This window comes from Herpailurus yagouaroundi, unplaced genomic scaffold (genome assembly GCF_014898765.1).
Source record: "Herpailurus yagouaroundi ecotype Mexico unplaced genomic scaffold, PumYag 253, whole genome shotgun sequence".
Lineage (NCBI taxonomy): Eukaryota > Metazoa > Chordata > Mammalia > Carnivora > Felidae > Herpailurus > Herpailurus yagouaroundi.
The window spans coordinates 1,928,354-1,951,984 of NW_024412470.1; the positions used below are offsets into that span (position 1 = coordinate 1,928,354).

The following is a 23,631-nucleotide window of genomic DNA, read 5'->3' on the forward strand; positions in this document are numbered from 1 at the left end:
TTGGCTCTGCATTCATTCTTGCATCTCAGACTTTCCTTGGGAGATCCTTTTTTGGAAACACATCTTTTAAAAATTCTACTAGCCAAGGTCTGTTGGTAGTAAATGTCCTTCGTTTTTGAACATCTGAAAATGTGTTTACTTCAAGTTCGCACAGGAAAGATGTTCTTCTAGGTTGCCAATCTATGTTCACTTAGTCCACTGTGTTCTAGTTTCATTGTTGCTACCAAGAAATCTGATGGATAGCTAGCATTCCTTAGTAGACAATTTATCCTTTCTTTCTGGATTCTTTTCAGATCTTCTCTTATTTTTGGTGTACTACAGCATATACTACTAGGTATGGGTTTATGTTTATTTATTCCACTTAGTATTAGTTGTGCTTTCTGTATGTGCAGCTGTGGATCTGTAACATTTGTCAGTTTGGGGAATTCTTAGCCAGTATCTCTTTAAATACCATGCTTTTTCCCCCCTTTTTTTAGCATTTTTATATTCTTTATCAAAGACTCTGATTAAACATATCTTAGACTTTTTTCTGTGTCTCTTAACCACTCTTTCATTTTTCCAACTCCGTGTGTTTTTATGATATATTCTGGTCTATTTCGTGGACATATCTCCATTTCACTGATTACCTCTTTAGTAATCATATTTCTCATTTCTGGTGATTATCTGGCTTTTATTAAACTTTGCCTATTAATGCCAATAGTGATCTGCTGCCTGCTCATTTTATTTCCATAAATATTTCATCCATAGTTATTTGTAATTGATACATGTACATTTTATCCTGATTATGGTGATAATTTTAGGATCTCACATTCTTAGGGGTAAGTGTATTGGTTTTACTTTGACTATCACTGATGGTCAACTTACATGTTTGACAGTTCTTGACTGCCTAACTTAGGCAAGCTAGTGGGTTCTCAGTTGAGTTTAATTTGTACAACGTTGTACTTTAAAGCTGTATTGCTTGCTTGGGAACGTTAAACACAGCAGCTAGTGCACTAGCAATGGGAAGTCACGGAGGCAATGGTCTGCGGTCAGTTATCCTGTTAAAATTTGAGCAAGTGTAAATCTAAGGGCGGTAGTTCTGATCAATATTCCGATTGCCATTTTCATCTAAATAAAAATTAAGTCTTCAGAAACACCACATGCAAAATTTGAAAATGTACGTCTGAAACAATCAATTGAGAATAATAATAATTCTGTTAAAGGGGAAAACAATAACACTGACTCAGCAATATAAAATGAACAAGAATCTAGAAGCACATCTTAAAAACAACATATTTTCTATAAATTCATCTATATATTATTAGTATAAAAATACATGTTGCTTCTCAGAAGGTTTAAGTACCATTTAAGTTTGGGGAAAAAGACTAATTCTTCTTTTTTAAATTAAAAAATAAAATGATTATTGTAAATCCTGACCTAATATTCATCAGTTATGAGAAACAGAAACTTTCTTTTCTTTTTAAAATTCATTATTTTTGGGGCGCCTGGGTGGCGCAGTCGGTTGGGCGTCCGACTTCAGCCAGGTCACGATCTCGCGGTCCGTGAGTTCGAGCCCCGCGTCGGGCTCTGGGCTGATGGCTCGGAGCCTGGAGCCTGTTTCCGATTCTGTGTCTCCCTCTCTCTCTGCCCCTCCCCCGTTCATGCTCTGTCTCTCTCTGTCCCCAAAATAAATAAAAAACGTTGAAAAAAAAATTAAAAAAAAAATTCATTATTTTTTACCAGCTTTAAAAAATATAGAAATAAAATGGTGTCTCTCTATTCATTACTAGTAATCTTGAAATATATTCTAATAAACGATGCATAAAATATTTCAAACTCTTTGGAACCAGAGTCAACCCAACTGTAATTCAGCCCATTCCTATTGGTATGCAAAACAAGACAAAACAAAACAAAACGAGAGAGAGAGAGAGAGAGAGAGAGAGAGAGAGAGAGAGAGACATATAATCAGAAATAGAAGTGATTTTGAATTGCTTACCTGCTGGCTGTTTTCACAGAACAGTTTTTCTTGTGTCCTCTTTCAGCTCGGTTATCTCTCAGAAGCTGATGCTACATAACGTGTCAAGACAAAGTTGTAGAAACAAAAATATTTTCATTATATTATTTTTAAGTAGAAAAAGTTCTCATTCAAAGGGACACTATTTGTTCACTTGCAGTGCTTTTCTTCCCCCCCCCCCCCCCCACTGGTTTCTCTCAAAACAAAGACCGTGATTTTTGCTAGGGATGCCATGGGACACTCTTGTAAAACTGTTAGTAAGAGTTGGCAGTCCAGTCCAGTGCTTTCCCGGCAGCAAAATCGCTCTTACAGCCAATTCATTACAGTCCACAACCAGAGGTTCTAGAACTCAGCTCTAATCCTGGTTCTCTGGAGTTGTCTTGGTTAAAGGAACATAACCTCTCTTGCCAATGGCCTCTGCCATTGCGTTCAAGTGTGAATTTTTTGAGACTTTGTCATTTCTGCTGACATAAAAGATCTAATACTATTTTCTCTGTATCTACTGGCCTAACATGGTAAAGAAACACACTTAAAACATTCTTTTTCAAAGAAATTATTGGCTTGGAAATATATAATTAGAAAGTATGTATATGTATTTGATCGCCTCCTCAAAATGCTTCACCATCCACTTCCTTTCACACTTGCTTTACCCTAACTAATTGGAAAGAAAAAAAAAAAAAAAACAGAATAGTCAATACTCTTTACTATGTGTTCACTCAAACTGTAGCTTATCTTATTTATGCAGAAATATAATTATACACAAGGCTGGGCCAAAAAGAAGTTGCATAGCATATTAGAAATGAACCCTAACACACAACAGAAATCGTGGAAGTAATAATGCAGGATAGGTCTACGTTCTAATCCCAGCTGTGCCAGTAACTAACAAGTTACCAGGTTTTAACAACAGATTTACCACTTACAAACTGTGTAATCTCAGGCAAAGTACTTAACCTCCACGTCCATCCGTAAAATGGGAGATAATAATAGTATCTACCTGTAGGGCCACTGTGAATGTTAAACAAGATAAACCATGCGAAATGCTTCGCACCATGACCAAAACATAAGTGCTGAGAAAATGGTTCAAATGCTACCATTATGATTATGATTAATGAACCTGGGTGTCAGTGGGTATTGTCTGACCAGGATCAATACCTTTTGATAAAAAAAATGCTGTGAACTATTTAATGACATTATTTAGAATCAGTTATAAAGACATATAGCCATCTTCGAGAAGGAATATAACTTAATTAGATCACCAAGAACAGGAATGTCTTAACTAAGTGTATCTTAAAACTCTCTTAAATACCTACTTCTTTCCTTCCCCACTACCACCTTCCTAGTCCAGACTATCATTGTCTCTTGCTTGCAGCGGTCTCCCCGACTCCAGACTCGCTCCCATCCAATTCATTCTCCACACTGCAGCCAGTAATTCTAAAATTAGATCTGGCTACATTACTCTCTGCAGATAAACCCCCAAGTCTTGTACAAGGCTTCCATGGCCATTCATAACTTGATTATATTTCTAAACTCCTAATTTATCACGCTTCCTCCTACTTCCAACCTAACCTTCTTACTTCTTCTTTTTAAAAACTTTAATTCCAGCTAACACGCAGGTTAAATATTAGTATCGGGTGTACAATATAGTGATTTGACAATTCTACGTGCTCATTGTGCTAAGTGTACTTACTCTTAATCCCCTGGTCTATTTCACCCGTCCTTCCACCCACCTCTCCTCTGGTGATGGTCACTAACCCCCTTCTTTCGAAATTACATATCCTGGTCACCCTGAGCCTGTTAGACTGGGGTGTGTCCCACATTCTTGCTCACCTGTGGCCCTTGGCTTCCGTTATGCATTGTGCTTGCACCTCCAAGGTCCAGCACAATGTCTGGAACATTTTTAGTGCTCAATAAATATTTGTTGAATGAATGAATGATTGAATAAGTGAGATAAAGATATAGGGAGTGAGATCTAGTATCTGATAGGTAGTGAAGCTAGAGCTCATTATTACTACTTACAGAAAATGGCAACAGCCATTTATCTTAAGTCCATTAATCTGAAAGTGTTTCAATTTAGAAACACTTCGTACCATGAAAACTAAATTGTTTCTGAAAAAAAACATAATTAATTACTTTGGCATTTCTAAGTCTAGTGCCTTTAAAAAATATATATATACAAACCAACATTTGTGACACAGATAGCTAGAGGTGAGATGATAAAATCTCTACCTCCACCTGAAATGAATAGTAGTTAACTAACTTTTCTAATTTTAAGATAAAAGACAGATATGTGCACACTCTTCCTGAAGTTTGTGTGAAAGCAGTGAAAACAAAGAACTCAAAATCCCCAACACAACAGTCTGGAATAAGAAAAGAATGCTACAGTTCAGTTTTGAAAATGCAACAGTAATGGCCCAAATAAATATTAGACTGTCCCTAGTAGGTCTGGATAGTTCTCAGAGAGGGTACCATCTGGATCAGCTTAAACAAGCTAGCACCTTCTGTGAACCCTGATGTTAGAGCTCTTTCTATGAGACTTATATGAGAATTTTCTTCCTCAAATGTATAGTTTTGATGGGCTTTGTGTATAAAAAGAGACACACACTGGAATTATTTAATACAATACTCCTATGTTAAAAAGCCATCACAAGTTTTCTCACTGTATCAGCACAACTCTAATTCTGGGTATATCTTTTGCAACTTTAAAATCAACCTCAGATAGGGGTGCCTGGGTGGCTCAGTGGGGTTAAGCTTTGGCTCAGGCCACGATCTCGTGGTTTGTGGGTTTGAGCCCCGCATTGGGCTCTGTGCTGACAGCTCGGAGCCTGGAGCCTGTTTTGGATTCTGTGTCTCCCTCTCTCTCTGCCCCCTCCCCTGCTTGTGCTCTGTCTCTCTTCTCTCTCAAAAATAAACATTAAAAACATTTTTAAATCAAACCCAGATAAAAAAATATAAACTCAGATCTATGGGTCCTTGAGCTCTAATAAGTAAGAGTAGATCCTCAGGGTTTTTTGAGAAATTCCTCCCTCTCCTTACTGATAATTCTTCTGTTTCCTTGGACTACTATCAGTGTCACAAGTGAGGTCAATTTTCAGGATTCTGACTCGACAACGTCAACTCTGATTAATAACAGAACTTCTGAATATGGTGCGAAGTGCTTCTTACCTTCCAACTTTCAGATTGCTGGACTTAGGCCAGACGGAGACACAATTCCCTGATTAGTGACCTGCAGATGTATATTAAAGAATGACTCGCATAAGAATTATGTTAAAATTCATTAACACAAAACCTAGTACAACGTGAGCTTTCCGAAAGGTGCACAATTTTTAAAACTGCTGAACTGAACCAGGAAGGGAAGTGTTCCTCGTGGCTGATGGTTCTTACTGTGAGAAAGGGAGCTGGGAACTGCCGTGGCTATTCATGACATTTTTACGGGCTTCACTACGAATTTCAAATCTCTAGCACAAGAGAAGAAGCCAAGAGAAGAAGTCTTCTTCCACAGCAATCCTCTCTTTACCACCTGGTATTCAGAGGCGCTCAAGAGCATGTGTGTTCCTTGTTAGCAGCCACTTCTCAGTAATTTCTCAAATGTCTACAGAACTTCAAGTCTCGTCACACGTGGGCTCTCAGTGTCCTCACCTTAAAAGGAGAACTAGCACCCAAACTGTGATCTGTGATTCCTGAAGATACTTGTAAATTCAGTCAAAATGTCAAATCATTATGTTCAAAGAGGAAAAATCAGGATTAAGTCAGATGAAGCAAAACAAACAAACAAACAAATGATGCTTCATATAGCTGTCGCTCTCTCTTTCCTTCCATTTCTGAACCGACTTTCATATTTCTCTTGAGCCCTTTATAACTGCCCTCTCTGTGGTTTTCTCAAATATTTCACAACATACTGCCATTATTGCTTTCCTGCCCCAGATTAGAACCACCACAAGGGAAAAGCTATGTTGTTTTTCTAAACACCTTCTTTTGTAAGGAGAGAGAGTACCTGACTGATAATGGTTGACAGGTAATAGTCATTTAGTGAATGTGTAATAAAAGAGTGAGAAGTACGCAAGGTGTTAATGATTATGGGATTTAGCCCTAAAGAACAGAAAGAAGAATCCTAAAACAGGGGAAGTAGAAAGGAGTGGGATTTAAAAAAAAAAAAAAAAAAAAAGAAGCGGGGTTAATGTTCTCATTTCTGTAGGTTGAGAAGTTGGTGTGGGAAAAATAAAAGGTGATCATGCCTGCTAACAGTAATTCATTCAACAGGGTGAAGGATTTTACCCTCTTTACGGTGTTGCATTTCATCGCTCGCATCTAGGGTTAGCAAAGTTTCCTGCGCTAGAGTTAGATTTGAGTTGAATTAAGAAATTCTTACCCTCAAAATGTAAGTGGTCTGTATGTATATTTGCATACGTACACACAGGTACAGCCATTCCTCATTATTCATGGATTCCATATTTCTGAACTTGCCTATTGGCTAAAATTTATGTGTAATGCTAAGATCGATACTTCCGGCACTTTTGCAGTCCTTCACAAACATGTGCACGGTGGTAAAAATTTGGGTCCCCTGTCATACGTTCTCCACTGAGGTCTGACAAGCTGATGCACTGTCTTCTTGTTTCAGCTTTCAGAGTGTAAACGAGTGTCTTTGTTGCAGTCTATTTAGTGCCACATTTTTTTGCATTTTTCTGCTCTGGTTTTTGATTTTATCATTTAAAATGGTCCTCAGGCAGGGGGCACCTGGGTGGCTCAGTTGGTTAAGTGTCCAACTTCGCTCAGGTCATGATCTCACAGTTGGTGAGTTCGTGTCCTGGATCGGGCTCTGGGCGACAGCTCAGAGCCTAGAGCCTGCTTCAGATTCTGTGTCTCCCTCTCCCTCTGCCCCTCACCCGCTCACACTCTGTCTCTCTCTCTCAATAATAAATAAACATTAAAAAAAATAATAAATAAAAAAATGGTCCTCAGGTATAGTACGGAAGTGTAGTCAAGTGCTCCCAAGTGCAAGGCTGCGAGGGACCTTACAGAGGAAACACGGGCATTAAAGAAGCTTTCATCAGGTATTAAGAATCAATGATACATATTAAATCAGCTATTGTTAAACACAGAACACACATGAAACAAGAAAAGGTCTTGATCAGTAACTGAAAATGTCCTGGCCTCATGAACCCAACCTTGTATTTTCCCTCCAGAGCAGTGTTTCGATATTTGCTACTTTCGTGTTCACATCGACTTTATAGAACATAGCTACTGCAGGTAATAAGAATCTACTGTGTTCATTAATTAATAACCTATGTTCAATAATTAATAACCTGAAATTAATAACCTACATTAATTAACAACCTACATCAAAATGTGAAATGATGTATCAAAGTTTAAGCAAAAGGCTGATGCAAAAATTGGTAAAAAAAAAAACCCAAAAACAAAAAACATCAGGCAACTTTCTTCTCTATAGAGAAGGCAAGTTTCTTCTCTATTAGCTATTAGTTGATTCTTTAACTGCAGGAAAAAAAAAAAGCTTGACTGGAAACAACCAGTTATACTGTGAAATAAAATACAACTTTATAACATCACTTTAGTATTTCTAAAGGGTAGAAAAGAAGCTTTAAAAATTGTATTTGGAGATAATCTATATCCTGATGCGACTTACTACCACAAGCAGAATCTTCTTGTAAGCTTTGTACACAGAGGGGCATGAACCATGCAGGAAAGCAGGAAGTCTAATTTTTACATTATGAATAATAAGATGACAACATCAAAGATATAACTTAGTTTGGTTAATTTCCAAATCTTTAGAAATACTGGTCCTTACTATACTATTGATGTGAGAAATATCTTTTAAAGGGGATAATTGCTCTCATGGAAAAGAGCAAGTTTACAAGCTACCTTTAAAACTGAATTCACATGATATTTTTCTTTAATTAGGTTTCTGTGTATTAGGAAATAAGTATAGTTTATAATGAAGTATTTAGCAACCCCCTTTAAAAAAAATTTTTTTTTTTAATATTTATTTATTTTTGAGACAGAGAGAGACAGGGCACGAGCAGGGAAGGGGCAGAGAGAGAGGGAGACACAGAATGTGAAGCAGGCTCCAGGCTCTGAGCTGTCAGCACAGAGCCTGATGCGGGGCTCGAACTCACGAACTGTGAGATCATGACCCGAGCCGAAGTTGGACGCTTAACCGACTGAGCCACCCAGGCGCCCCTAAAAAATTTTTTAAAGGTGCTTAAAAAATTCTTTTTTGAGTTTATTTATTTTGAAAGAGACCGTGGGGGAGGGGCAAAGGGAGACAGGAAGAGAGAGAGAATTCCAAGCAGGCTCCGCACTGACAGAACAGAGCCTAATGTAGAGCTTGAACTCACAAACCATGAGATCATGACTGAGCTGAAGTCAGACGCATAATTGACTGAGCCACCCAGGTGCCCTTATCACCCTCCTTTACGAGCAAAAGGTTGTGTATATACAACCAACTGTGGACCTACTGGCCAGCTTAAGAAATAAAATATCACAAATATATTAATGTTGTCAATTATCATTACCAACTACAACCCCCTCTTTGTCTACCTACCACCTGTCACAGAAAATGATCCCTGTGGATGTGAGGTTTTTCATTCTCATGTATTTAAAGGTATTTTTTACATATCATGTTTTTGACCCACTTAAAAACAACTTTTATAATTCAGAATGAAAAAAAAAAAACTCAACAAGGATGCAAAGTCTAAAATGCATAAGCTTTAAAACTCATCAAAGCCTTAAACCCTAAATTGCCTTAGCACACTGCAGAGAGAAGATGAATACATTCAAGGGAAAAAGAAAGTTAAGTACTTATTTTATATGTAAAGTTAACTGAAATGAATGCCAAGTTTTTTGTTACGGTGACCAATCGCTGTGCTGCCATGTTTTATTAAGCAATAAAAAAAGAAATCTCACTTAAAAATATAACATAAACTTGTAAGAAACTATCACGACCTTCTGGACTTCAAAAGTAAAAATATCCTCGTTTGCTGATCTTATGTTGGCTGCAAATCAACTTTTTAAGCTTAACTTCGTGAAAAACAAATATAAATGGTAGAGTCCTATAAACTCTATAAACAAGTGAACCCCAGAGCCTTTCCATGGGGGGGACATATGTGACTGAGGAACGTGGTGGTAAGCACTCTGATTTTTACAGAGCATCATTCATTTGGTCAGTGTCTTAAGCACTGGCACAATTAACTCCTTTTTAAATAAGCTGGGATTTCTATCTTTTATTATAGAGCTGATTCACGACCTTGAAGGGAGAGCTATAAATATTTGAAAGAGACTAAGTAACTTCTCTTTGGATTACAATGCTCCTTACCTGGCCATGCTCTGTCTTAGTGCCAGGGCTAAACCAATGGCTGTAGAGGAAAGAGAAAAGGAGTTAGCATGAACCTAACTACAAGCGCATGCTCTCACATGATCAATCTGCATGCGCTTTAAGAAACGTATTCACCACCAACAACGGAGCCTTAAATATGCTTTATTTTAATGGATATTTCATGTAATTCTAGACTTACACCAATTTTGACAGAATTGTAAGAGTGCTCATAACCCAGTAATTTTCAATTTAATAAGCAAACTCAGAATTACATTTCCATTTAATTATGTTAACATAAACTGCTGGGACTGTATCCATTTTATGAATCAATTCTGGTTATAAAATCTTCAAATGCTATCATTTACCACAACTTAATTATAGCATCGTTACAACAAATTATGACTTCTGGATTGCTGGAGTTTTAAAAAACATTAAAAATACAAGAATATTATATCCTCTGGCTATGCCCCCAGGAACAATCACGCAAAGCCCTTGAATCATGTGAATTCTGGAGCATCAGCTGAAGGTACCTTGAACCTATTCCTTCCATTGTGATAACAACTTGGGCTCTGGCTGTTGTCAATGACAACATTCAAAACATAGGAGTCCCTGCACAGTGGAGCCTCCCCTTCTCCCACTGTCCTTGCCCTGCATGGTCCACCTATATTGTTTCGGCTGCTCCTTGGATCCTTAATACTTGACCCATCTGCTGACACCTTTTCAATGGGAGTGGTTATTAGCTATGTGCCCAGTCCTTTGGCAGTATTCAGCATCAAAACTACTTGTCAACACCAAGGAACAGGAAATCGAGAGAAATTTTAGTGGCAAATAAGCCACTAAAAGCCCACAGGGAACGACACCAATATTAATGCTATTTGTTTTTTTCGAGAACAATAATATTGGGTATTTTTATGTACCAAGTACTCTTTAGAAACATGACATGTATTATTTCTTACCCTCGTCAAAACATTACAAGGTCATTCTCATGTTCCAGATGCAGAAATGAGACATTAGGCTATTTGCCCACAGTGTGCGTTCAGAGGACAAGACACTTCTATTACAAAGGGCACATTTCCTTAGACTTCTATGTAATCTCTAGCCTCTGTGGTACTAACACCTGGGAATAAACAGCCTCTACATTCATAGGAGTTGTCTATGCTCTTCCTGGAACATTTCTTGAGCTCAAAGACAGTGATGCTCTTTGGCAGGTCATTCTACTTTGACGTGGAAATGGACGCTCATTGGTATCTGTAAATGACATCTGGATTAATTACCAACTAGAAGCAAATTATTTATTGCAGTTATCTGGACAACTTGACTAATGCATTTCCCCTCTGTTATGGACTGTGCCTTTACATGGCCAATGTATGATTTACTAAATCATGATGTGTAAGTGAATCCATTCAGAGTTCAAGACAGACCAACAGATTTAGCATAACAGAGCAAAACTATCCATTGATATGTTTTTAGATTACACACTATAATTAACTTTTGAGAAACAACCACTGTTTATGTTTTAATATAGTATCAGAGAATATCCACAATGATCTGAAACGAAAAGGCTATTAAAATACTCCTTCCCAGGGGCGCCTGGGTGGCGCAGTCGGTTAAGCGTCCGACTTCAGCCACGTCACGATCTCGCGGTCCGTGAGTTCGAGCCCCGCGTCGGGCTCTGGGCTGATGGCTCAGAGCCTGGAGCCTGTTTCCGATTCTGTGTCTCCCTCTCTCTCTGCCCCTCGCCCGTTCATGCTCTGTCTCTCTCTCTGTCCCAAAAATAAATAAACGTTGAAAAAAAAATTTTTAAATAAAATACTCCTTCCTTTTCCAACTAGTTATTATCCGTGAGGCTGGATTTGCTTCATGTGCTTCCACCACAACAACAGATTACCACAAGCTGAAAGTGGAAGCAGCAACGAATCTAAACTGTCATCTATGAAGCCAGACATTAAAGTGATTTGTGCAAAAAATGGCATGTTCTAATTTTTTTTGGGGGGGGGAAGATCGTTAATTTTCATAAAAATATACTATTTGTATTAACATGTAATGGGCTTCCTGTATATATTTTTAAGTGTTCATTCATTTTTGTGAAAGAGAATGTCAGCAGGAGACGGGGAGAGACAGAGGGGGACAGAGGATCCAAAGCGGGCTCTGAGCTGACAGCAGCGAGCCCTATGGGCGACTCAAACTCACGACCGCGAGATCATGACCTGAGCCAAAGTCAGACGCTTATCCGCTTGAGCCACCCAGGCGCCCCTTTTAGTAAATACGTAAATACCTCAAATATTCCTTTTGTTACAAAGCAAGTCTTCATCTAGCTAGTTCACTAGCTCAGTGAACAGCAGTCCCATCCTTCCAGTGGACAACTCAATTCAGCTTGGATACCTTTCTCTTTCATATTCAAACCTTGCAGCAAGTTGCAAGTTTTCTTGTACCTACTAACTCTAACCCATTTATCATACTGCACAGCTAGAGTGATGCTGGAGCTAATTCTTGAATATTTAGTTATTCACAACCTTACCTCAAGCCAACAAATAAATAAACACAAGGGAACCAAAGTCTGAAGTGGCTTTGCACTGCTCCTAGGAGAAAGAATCCCTAAATGGCCCCCGACGCTTAGCATCATGTCTTTGCCCAACATTTCACTCAGTAATCCCTCCTTCTCTCACATTGTGCTCACTCGCTAGCCTCCCCTTACACTGCCGGAACAGACAGTAATTCTCTCTGCTTGAAATGCTCTTCTCATCCCCATTCACTTGGATCTTCGAGGTCCCATCTGAAGCTTGTGGTATGTAAGGAAGCCTTCCCTAGCTAGATGTCTAGTTGCAATTTGTTTTTATTTATTTAATAAAAAGTTTTAATGTTTATTTATTTTTGAGAGAGAGAGAGACACAGAGCGTGAGCAGGGGAGGGGAAAAAAGAGAGGGAGACACAGAATCTCAAGCAGACTCCAGGCTCTGAGCTGTCAGCACAGAGCCCGATGTGGGGCTCAAACTCATGAACTGCAAGATCATGACCTGAGCTGAGTCGGATGTTTAACGGACTGAGCTGAGTCAGATGTTTAACTGACTGAGGCACTGACAGCTGCCTCTAAAATTATTTTTTAAAAAGTTATCTTTTAGAGTACTTAGCTCACTAACAATGTGTTTGTGTGTTAGTGTCTAGATACACATTTATGCGTGTGCTTCCTGATTAATGTCTATTACCTCTATTAGGCTGTGCCAGGAGAACAGTGATGAGCACATAGTAGGCCCTCACAGATATTTTCTGAATGAATAAGTAAATGAATCACGTGAGATGCAGGGCAGAGTTTTAACAACTGGAGGTACCATGTCACTCTATGAAACGAGAAGAATAACAGCACTGGCCTAAATGGTCTTTAGGATTCTTTTGGGTTCTCATGTTTTGTGGACCAGATGACCAGGAAGTAAAAATATCCCTCATTCATATATTTTTCTCTGGAACTAAACGTCAATTGTAAAACAATGCCCAAGAGAGCCTTCTAGAACTTCATCTCTTTTATTAAACTACAAATGTAAATCCAGCCTGGTGTGGTTGCTAAATCATGGGTTTTAGAATCAGAAAGATCAAAGTTTGAATACTCTGGCACTTACTAGCTGGGTGAACTCTGACAAATTACTTTTATTTTTTGAGTCTTGGAGCAATAAATGATTTATAAGAAAACTATGCATTTGGTTATTCAGGTGATCTAAATGTATTTCTCATATATATTTGGTCTTCTTCCATGATTCCTGGCTCACAGCTCCCCAAACCCTTGGAATTTCCAAAGCATTGAGAGTGAAAAATTGTTATATTAATGAGGTGGCTTTTGGACCCTACCTAAGGATGGGAGCTAATTGTCAAGGGAACCAACCTTGGATTGGATCTTTCCAATCCAAGAAGTTGGATCTTTCAGTCCCAATTCCTGACCTCTGGGACAGGGAGAAGGCTGGAGGTTGAATCCTTCCCCAAGGCCAATGATTCAATCAATCGCGTCTATGTAATAAAGCCTCCATAAAAATCCCAAAAGGCAAGGTTTGGAGAGCTTCCAGATAGGGGAGCAGGTGAAGATGTGGGGAGAATGGCATTCCTGGAGAGGGCATGGGAGCTCCACACCCCTACTCCGTACTTTGCCCTATGTATCTCTTCCATCTGGCTGTTCCTGAGTTATGTTCTTTTATAATAAACTGGTAACCTAGTAAGTAAAACATTTCTCTGAATTCTGTGAGCAAATTAAATAAACCCAAGGAGGGTGCTGTGGGGACCTCTGATTTACAGCCAGTCGGAAGCACAGGTAACCACCTGGACTTGAAATTGGTGTCCTCAGTTGGAGGCGGTTGTTGGAACCTCCAATTTGCATCTGGTAGGTCAGAAGCATAGGTAACAGCCTAGGTTTGTGAGTGGAATCTGGAGATGTGGGAGGTTAGGGGGCAAGGCAGCCTCGCAGGACTGGACCCTTAACTTGTGGAATCTGATGCTATCTCCAAGTACCTAGTGTCAAAACTGAGTTGAAGCAGGACAGCCAGCTGATTTCCTGGAGACTTGCTTGTTGTCGTGAGGAAAAGCCTCCCAACATTTGGTGACCAGAAGTGTCAGAGATGAAGTGTTCTGTATGAATGTCAAAGAAGACGTAAGAGAAGAAAAGGTAGGAAGGAAAAATCTGAGTTTTTCCATTACATTTGTCTTCCTCATCTATGCAATAAAATGAAGCCCACCTCTCTTTACAGTATTGGGAAGCTTAAACAAGGCTAAGAACCTGGCATAGAGTAGGTGTTTAAAACAAATATTAATTTTCTTCTCCTGTAGTACACAGTGGAATAGAGTAATATGTGAACTTTTATTCTCTGAATTTTTGTGAGAACTACCTATTTATTCCTAAATGTCAATAGAGACAACAATGTTCATACGTAATATTTACAGGTTCCCCCAACAGGTTTAGCATGTTATCAAATACATAATAGATGCTGAACACATTGGTTTTTTTAATTGACTTTTGGTTGAGCAGAATATAGTGTGTGACTTTCCAAAGTCAAATTATCTATGAAATGGGGGTGTCATCACTGCTTCAGAGAGGCACTAAAAACACTGGAGAGACTGACGCATGTGAAAATACTTGGAAAAATAAAATACACTATCCAGATAAAGCATTACCATCATCATCATCATCATCATCATCATCATCATCATCATCTTCCTAAATGTTTTATACCCGGTTTAATAATTTGTCTGTAGTTTACATAAGTAGCTTGAATAATACCTTATATAAGAAGGACTGTTCTTATCCTTATTCCATAACTAAAAATCATGACACATGAAAGCTAAAATGACTTTCCAAGGGAAACACAGTAAGTCAGAGGAGGAATTGATCGGGTATATTTTATTTATCTCAATCTGAAGTTAAAGCCTTACTATAAAGCAATAGATGCTAAATTTCAAAGTATAAAAGTATTCCCAATGAACTAACCTTTAATCCAGGCAAATCTTGCTTCAAGCAAACTTGATATTTATACAAAAGATAAGATAAAGTGTAAATATTTGCTTTATGAAGGAATTCATCATAGGATTATAGGTAGTTACCCACTTGCATTTAAAGTAAGTTTTGATTTACATATAATGCCTCAGGTAAATGTCCTATACTTTAAAATAAAATAAAAGCAAATATGGATATCATTTAACAGCCAACTAATATTTCATATTTACTCTATTAATTTTTTTAATGTTTATTTATTTTTGAGAGAGAGAGACAGAGACAGAGAGCTAGCAGGGGAGGAGCAGAGAGAGAGGGACACACAAAATCCGAAGCAGGCTCCAGGCTCTGAGCTGTCAGCACAGAGCCTGATGCAGGGCTTGAACTCAAAACTGTGAGATCATGACCTGAACTGAAGTTGGATGCTTAACTTACTGAGTCACCCAGGCACCCCTTCATATTTACTCAACTTAAAAACAGGTATCTCATAAGTGAATGGAAAAAAGGAAAAAATTCTGGAACCATTTAGGGTTAGTCCAGAAAGGAAGGTAGAGTGAATAAAAAGTAACCCCACAAGAAGCCTTAAATATTTTAAAGAATATGTAGTCATATATTTTTTCTGCATATTAATATTTGTATTTTCAGAAAGTCAACAGAATAATTAAATGTGAATTTCAAAACTTAACATGTTATTTTTTCTTAGAACCTAGATACAGATTTCTCTGCTTTAGCTGGATTCAGGTTCTTTTTAAAAAAAATTTTTTTTTCTTTTTTAGTGTTTATTTACTTTTTGAGAGACAGAGAGAGGCACAGTGTGAGCAGGGGAGGGGCAGAGACAGAGGGAGACACAGAATCCAAAGCAGGATCCAGGCTCCGAGCTGTCAGTACAGAGCCTGATGTGGGGCTCAAATTCATGAACACTGAGATCACGACCTGTGCCAAAGTCAGACGCTTAACTGACTGAGCCACCCAGGCGTTCCTGGATTCAGATTCTTGTTGCTTTTTGTGTACCCTTCTATGGTTATTTTAATGGCTGTTTCATTTATCTGGGCTAAATATTTTCTATTAAAAGAGACCTAAAGTATATTAACAACTGGACTATAAATACACAATGCATACACAATTATAAAGAGTTATGCAAAATATAGATATGTGACTAGTACAATGTTAAGTATTACTTTATTAAAACAATCAGACTTTCATAATTCTGCAAGGCTTCTCAAAAACCACACAGATACCTGTGTCAGTTTACCTTTAAGACTGAGATTTCCACATTCTGAGGGGTGCAGCAAAGTTGGCTGTTCACCAAATTTCTATAAGTAATTCTTTTTTACAATTGAAATTATTGCCAAATATAATTTTTATAGAAACTACCCAAACTTTTATTGGCCAACCTCCACTACTCTCATAAACTGAGCTGAAAACTTTGAGTGAGGTGCGCTCTTGCATATTGAGCACCACGCTGGACATTCCTTCTATTAAGGAAAAAACATCCTTTTTCACTTCCCAGCTCAGCAGCCCTTTTTCTTTTGAATGGTCATTTCTGGGCTGCCCTCCGCTACCCTTTGTTGATCATGCGAGCCTATAACCACATAGTTTCAAAACTGAAGTTCCTAAACATTATTATGTTAGAGCCTGTAAAATAGTTTTTCCTTTACTCATTAGAATCTGTTTTTAAGTCTGAAATTCTATGAAGTAAAATTATTTTAAGTAGTCCTATTTCAGACTGTTTAGACGGTGATCTTCTAAAGCAAAACAAATATTGACTTAGACGAATCACAGTTACCTGAATGAAAGTAGTTTACTTCCAATTAAGAGTTCCTGAATATTTAGTAATTTAATGACCATTTGTAGCCATTCGTCCAGGTCAGTTATTACAGCTTGGAGGTAAACTGTAGAAGGGATCACACAAAACCACGGTTAATCTGTGCTTTCCCTATACTTTTGTGCCAGTGGCAGGAAGGGGTGAGTCTTCCCATCACTAGCCAGTAGTGGAACTGGGTAAACTTGACCCCAGAGCCTATGCTTTGATGTGTAAGGCATTCTGCTGTGTACTATAAGAATCTTAAAGAAGAACGAGATGAAGTCTCTAACTCATGGTCCACTAAGGTGAATGAAACATGTGTATAGCAGCTCTGTTCTAGAGAATAATGTGATAAATACTATAACCAAGGAGAGATAAAAAACTAAAGGGAGAATATAGAAGGTATAGAGAATTGCTGGTGGGAATTTTGTGGAAAATTCCAGGGATTCCTTAGAGGACATTGTGGCTGATGTTGCCTCCTCAATAGCCCTGGGACCGCCTACTTCTCCAGACTTCTGGTAATGTCGGTAAATTAAACTGCGATTTGTTTAAACCATTATTTGTAGAACATTCCATTACTTTTTTCTGAAAGTCTATACACACTGGTCTTCAACCATTTCTTAGTACATGTTGTCTGATGCAGTTATGAAAATATCCTCACATATTTTCAGTAGATATCTAAAATTTTTCACCATAAAAGTTAAATATTTGCAAATATTAGTTTCTATAAATTACATATGCTAACATTTTAAAATAAAACCATCATGCCATTCTTAAATATACCCACTGGAGTCCAAATATCACTGTGGTTTGATATCCACCTTCAATGAATTTAAAAACAAAACAAAACAAAACAAAACACCATGAAAATCACTTCTTTAAAAGTTGAAAATTTTACATGGCTTATTTTTCTCCTTGAACTCCTTGGATTTCCAATATCACTGTTGCACAGAAGTTTATCCTAATGTTATATATTTTTATGTTTGAAAGCCATATATTAGTAACCCTGCCATATTCCTCTGCAACAATGATCTGTGTCTTATCTGTCTATCTATCATCTATCTATCTGTCTATCTATCTATCTAATTTTCTTAAATTTCTGTGACTATAAAACTAGAGTTTTAAAATTATTTTGATGAAGTGATCAGCAATACAGATTAAGGTTAGTTGATAACAGTTATTTAAGATCTGAAAAAGTTGTCACTGGTATTTAATTAATGAAATTAACATAAGTGTATTTTGATAGTTCCAAACATAAATGAATACAATTTTATTAGGAATAGCATAATAAACTTTTCCCCAAACTAATTCGTGTAGTCATTGATGAATATTACCTTTAGCATCAATTCTATTCATATTTTTAATTTTTATCAATTTGAGTGCTCAGAAACCTTGTTCACATAACTTGGTAAATGGAAATAAAAAGAATCTGGTTAGAGCAGTTATCTGATTACTGAACTCCTTTAGAGATTTATACCAAAAATCACACAATGATTTTTAGATAAAGGCGTATTTTTAACAATCTACCAGCTGCTGAAAACAAAGAATTAGAAACAATCTACCTAATTTGCAAAAGGCTTTGTAATTTGGTCATTAGATTCAATCTGTCCACATCAATATCAGCACAGTATTTGGAATGTCCCTCTGTTTGAAACCCAAAAGGATTTTATGCTGTGAAGCAAGGTGCCAAAGGGTAGGACTTGGGGGTGAGGGGTGTCTTTTTCTTCCAAAGTTGCAGAAAGGCAGTTGTGAAAAATAGGAATCAGCAAAATTGCAGGGGCTAATGATTTCAGAAAAGAAGGTGTGTGTGTGTGTGTATACATGCAAAGGAATCCGGACATTGACTCCCTTAAAATTCTTGACCAGGATTCCCTAGGAAATTATTTGCATATCTTGAGGGTATAAATACCTTGTTTTTTCTACTATGAGACTGAGTCAGTTTTATGTATTTGATTTTATCATAGGGAGTAGGTTGAATAAAAGTATGGACTTAATTATCTGGGCAAGAAAGTTGGAGAAGCATATATCTAAAACTACATCTGGCCAACTTTGAACACTGACCATATACGTTCTCTTGTTAAAGGAAATGGTAGAAAATTTCACCTGTTGCGTTTCCTTCCCAGGACAATGAAGCAGACAAACTGAAGCGAAGCAAAGTGTGGTCGGTTTTGAAACTGACCAGAGAAAGAGACTAGTCCCCAGAAGGGTACTAATAGGTAATTCAACTGGGGCTGTGTGTATCTATGTGTAGTACAAAGTGTGCCTGTGTACTTACTTGTTTGTGTAAAATAAAATACTCATAATGCTGTATTCTATGGTGTCACCCAAAACGAAACTTGTAGAACAAAGCCTACAAGGCACCTTGTTCATTTGCCCTACATAGTAAGGGGCAGGCCTGAAGAAATGGATAAAAATATAGATTTGTTGAAAGAGGTACTTTCAGCGTATAGATTACAATTGAATTTTAATGAGAGACTCATAATTAGGGAGCTGCAGGTGGGAAGATCTGGTTTGGAATTCCTATGTGGTAGCAGGCAGTGGCATGGAGGTTAGACTTCACGGGGCCTTGACTACCATGACAAGGGCTCTGGTCTACACCTTCCTCAGAGTGCCTCTCTGACAAAGAGGGTGAGCACGCTGACTAGAGGTTTCTTAAAGACTGGTACCTATCCTCTGGAGGTCACTGTTTCACATGGCATTGGGGCAGAAGTCTTTAAGCTAAAAGCTAAGTAAGGATATAGGAAGAACATCAAGGCCAGTAGCATTTCCAGGCAAGGAATTGCAACCACAAACACAAGAGAACCTACTCCATTTTTGAAGGAACCCTAATGCCTAAACAAACAACTTGGCCACCTTTGACTTTAGTCTGTGACTTTAAATTCCTGCTGATGTCCACTAACCAGAAAGGGGCTGCTAGGAACTAAGATGGTGACAGAGGAGGCTACTGAACTCCTTTCTTCTATGAACACACCATTTTCTAGCTATACATGGAATAATTTCCTTGTGAGAAATCCAGAAACTAGTTGAGTGACTCCTATACATCGGGAAGATGAGAAAACACCCATGTCAAAGTGGGTAGGAAAGGCTGAACACACTCTCACCATAAATCCCACACTGGCACTAAACCATACACTCAGGAGGGACCCTCCAACTCCCCACTTCTCCCTGAGGAGCAAAGGTTTTGGAAGACACATCTAGTGTCCCAACTTTGAAGACTCCTACCCTTGGATGGGGCCCCAAAACACCTTGCTCTGAAAGCCAACGGGGCTTGTGTTCATGACACTTACAGGACTATAGTAAACAAAGAAGCAGTTCTTAATGGGCACGTGAGCACTTACCACAGCAAAAGCAGTTCTAAGAGGGAAGTTTATAGTGACACATGCCTATATTAGGGGGAAAAAACCCTCAGATAAACACCTTAACTTTACACCTCAAGGAACTATAAATAGAAGAAGAAACAAAGCTGAAAGCTAGCAGAAAGAGGAAAATACCAAAGGTTAGAATGGAAATAAATCAAATAGAAAAGACAATAGAAAAGATGTATGACACTAAAAGCTAGATTTTGTAAAGATAAAACTGACAAAGTTTTATCTAGACTAAGAAAAAAAGAGAAAAGACCCAAATAAATAAAATATGAAATGAAGAGGAGACATTACAACTGATAACACAGAAATATTAAGAATCCTGAGAAACTACTATAAACAATTATACGCCAACATCTAAGAGACTATAGACATGGATAAATTCCTAGAAACATACAGTCTACCAATTTCAAATAATAATTAGAAAATCTGAACAGATCACGTACTAGTAAGGTGATTGAAGCAGTAATCAAAAAACCCCCAACAAAGAAAAGTCTAGGGCCATATGAATTCGCCAGTGAATTCCGCACTGACAGCAGTGAGCCCAGTGCAGGGCTTGAACTCATGAACTGTGAGATCACGACCTGAGCCGAAGTCAGACGCTCAACCAACTGAGCCACCCAGGTGCCCCAACTTCTCAGAGTTTTCTAAGAAGCATTCAGAGAGGTGGAAGACCATGTCTATTTAAAAGAAAAGAAAAGTTTTTGAAGACATGGCAAAGGGGGACAAGGGTCATTAAGAAAGAAAAATGACAACTTCTATCCCTCCTACAGGGAAAACCAAAAAGAAGTTCAAGGATCCCAGTCAATGCACCCAAGAGTACTCTCTTGACCTTTTTCTTATTTTGTTCTGAGTATCGTCCCCAAATCAAAGGAAAGCATCCCAGCCTATCCACTGGTGATGTTGCAAAGAAACGGGGAGAGAAATATTATAATTCTGCTGCAGATGACAAGCAGCTTTATGAAGAAAGGCTACTGAGCTGAAGAAAAATACAAAAAGGAGGTTGCTGCATAGTGGGCTACAGGAGAGCCTGATGAGGCAAAAAAGGGAGTCATCAAGGGTGAAAAAAGGCAAAAGAGGAAGAAGATGAGGAAGAGGAAGAGGATGAAGAAGAAGAAGATGATGAATAGGTTGGTTATAGCCCAAGTTTGTTTTTTCTGGTCTGTAAAATGCTGAACTCCCCTATACACAACTCCTTTCCTTTTAAAGAAAAAATATTGAACTGTAATGGTGTGCAAGTTATGGTTGCAAAGTGTAGTGTCTTTTTTTGTATAGTTAACATACTACCAAATGTGTCTTTAGATAGCCTTGTCCTGGCAGTATTTTTAGTAGCCACTAACTTTGCCTGGTACAGTAAGAGGGTTGTAGACAGGCATGGAAATTTACAGCAGGTTCTTACTGGTGCACACCACAAATTAGTTACAAATGGGCACTGTACTGTACTCATCTTCCCTTGTCTCTGAGGCAACTAATACAAGATAATTGTTCTGTTAACTAAATACCACTCTGTAACTGCAACAACAAAAACCACAAAACACAAACAAACAAACAAACAAAAAAAACCCTGCAGCTGTTCTGTTGACATTCTAATGCTTCCAAGCAAATACAATTTTTATGTTGAAAATAAATAAGAAAGAGCATGAATCCTTCTCAAGCTCTTCCAAAAAATAAAAGTGGAGGGATCACTCCCATACTATAGCACTGTGAGACCAGCATTATATTCTATATCAAAGCCAGATAAGGCCACTATAAGAAGATTATAGGCCAATATAGGCCAATGAATATAGATGCAAAATTTTTCAACAAAATATTAGCAAACCAAATTCAACATTACATTAAAAGGATCACAAATAATGACCAAGTGGAGTTTATTCCAGGGATGCAAGGATGGTTTAACATCTGCAAATCAATAAATGTGACATACCACATTAACAAAATGAAGGACAAAAATCATGTGATCATCTTAATGGCTGCAGAAAAAGAATCTGACAAAATTCGACATCCTTTCATGATAAAAACTCTCAACAAACTGGGCATAGAAGGAATGTACCTCAGCATAGCAAAGGCCTACAACTAGCACCATCCTAAATGGTGAAAAACTGAAAGCTTTTCCTCTAAGATCAGGAACAAGACAAGGATGCCCATTCTCGCTACTTCAGTTATTAAGTATTAGTATTAGTATTAGTATTTCGCAACTTAGTATTGGAAATTCTATCCTGACCAGTTAGGCCTGGGGAAAAAAGGCATCCAAATCTGAAAGGAAAAGGTAAAATTGTATTTGCTTGCAAATAACTTGATATTATAAACAGAAAACCTAAAGACTCTACCAAAAATCTGTTAGAATAAAGAAAATCAGCAAAGTTGCAGGATACAAAATCAAGAGACATCAATCAGTTGTTTCTAAAACAAACTATTAGAAAGAGGGATTATGAAAACAATGCCATATATAATAGCATCAAAAAGAATAAAATACTTAGAAATAAATTTAATGAAGGAGGTAAAACACCTGTACGCTGAAAAGTATAAAATATTAGTGAAGGAAATGGAAGAAGACACGAATAAATGTAGAGATATTTTATGTTCATAGACTGGAAAAATCAATATTGTTAAAATGTCCATACTATCCAAATCAATCCACAGATTCAACACAATCATTATAAAAATTGCAATGGCCGTTTTCACATAAATAGGGGAAAAAAATCCTAAAATTTGTATGGAGCCACAAAACACCCCAAATAACCGAAGCAGTTTTGATAAGGCATAAAGCTAGAGACATCACACTTCCTAATTTCGAGCTATATTACAAAGCCATAGTCATCGACACAGTATGTAACTGGCTAAAAACAGACACAAAAATCAGTGGCACAAAATAGCCCAGAAATAAACCCATGCATTTATGAGCAATTAATTTTGACAAAAGAGTCAAGAATATACACTGGGGAAGGATCATCTGTTCAATAAATGGTCTTGGGAAAATTGAACAGCCACTTCCAAAAGAATGAAACCGGAGCTCTATAGTATACTATACACAAGTATCAATTGAAAATGGGTTAAGGACTACCACACAAGATCTGAAATCTTAAGACTCCTAGAAGAAAACATAGGAAGTAACAAGCTCCTTGACACTGATCCTCACAATGAGTTTTTGGATTGACACCAAAGCAAAGGTAACAAAGCAAAAATAAACAAGTGGTACTACATCTAACTGAAAAGTTTCTGCATAGCAAAGGAAACCATCAACAAGATAAAAAAGCAACCTATGGAATGGAAGAAAATATTTGCAAACCACATATCTGATAAGGCGTTAACAGCCAAAATATACAGGGTACACGTACAACTCAATAGCAAAAATCCAATAGTCCAATTAGAAAATGGGCAAAGAACCCGGATAGATACTTTCCCAAAAAAGGCAAACCAAGAGCCAACAGGTACATAAAATGGTGCACAACATAATTCATCATAAAGGAAAGGCAAATAAAAATCACAATAAGATTATCAATTCATACTTTTTAGAATGATTATTATCAAAAAGACAAGAAAGAAAAACTGCTGATGGGAATGTAAACTGGTGCAGCCACCATGGAAAACAGTATGGAGCTTTTTCAAAAATTGAAGTCGAGGGGCGCCTGGGTGGCGCAGTCGGTTAAGCGTCCGACTTCAGCCAGGTCACGATCTCGCGGT

General features: G+C 37.8%; 1 protein-coding gene across 3 annotated transcripts in view; it reads right to left on the reverse strand.

Annotated features, from left to right (window-relative positions):
- GPATCH2 (G-patch domain containing 2) overlaps positions 1 to 23,631 on the reverse strand; it is a 177,930-nt gene that overhangs the window by 40,806 nt on the left and 113,493 nt on the right. For all 3 annotated transcript variants that reach the window (XM_040460969.1, XM_040460971.1, XM_040460972.1), the window contains exons 7-8: positions 9,321 to 9,360; positions 1,976 to 2,046 (exon numbers count right to left, since the gene is read on the reverse strand). In XM_040460969.1, coding sequence (XP_040316903.1) covers positions 1,976 to 2,046; positions 9,321 to 9,360 — 111 coding nt within the window. The remainder of the gene's footprint in view (positions 1 to 1,975; positions 2,047 to 9,320; positions 9,361 to 23,631) is intronic.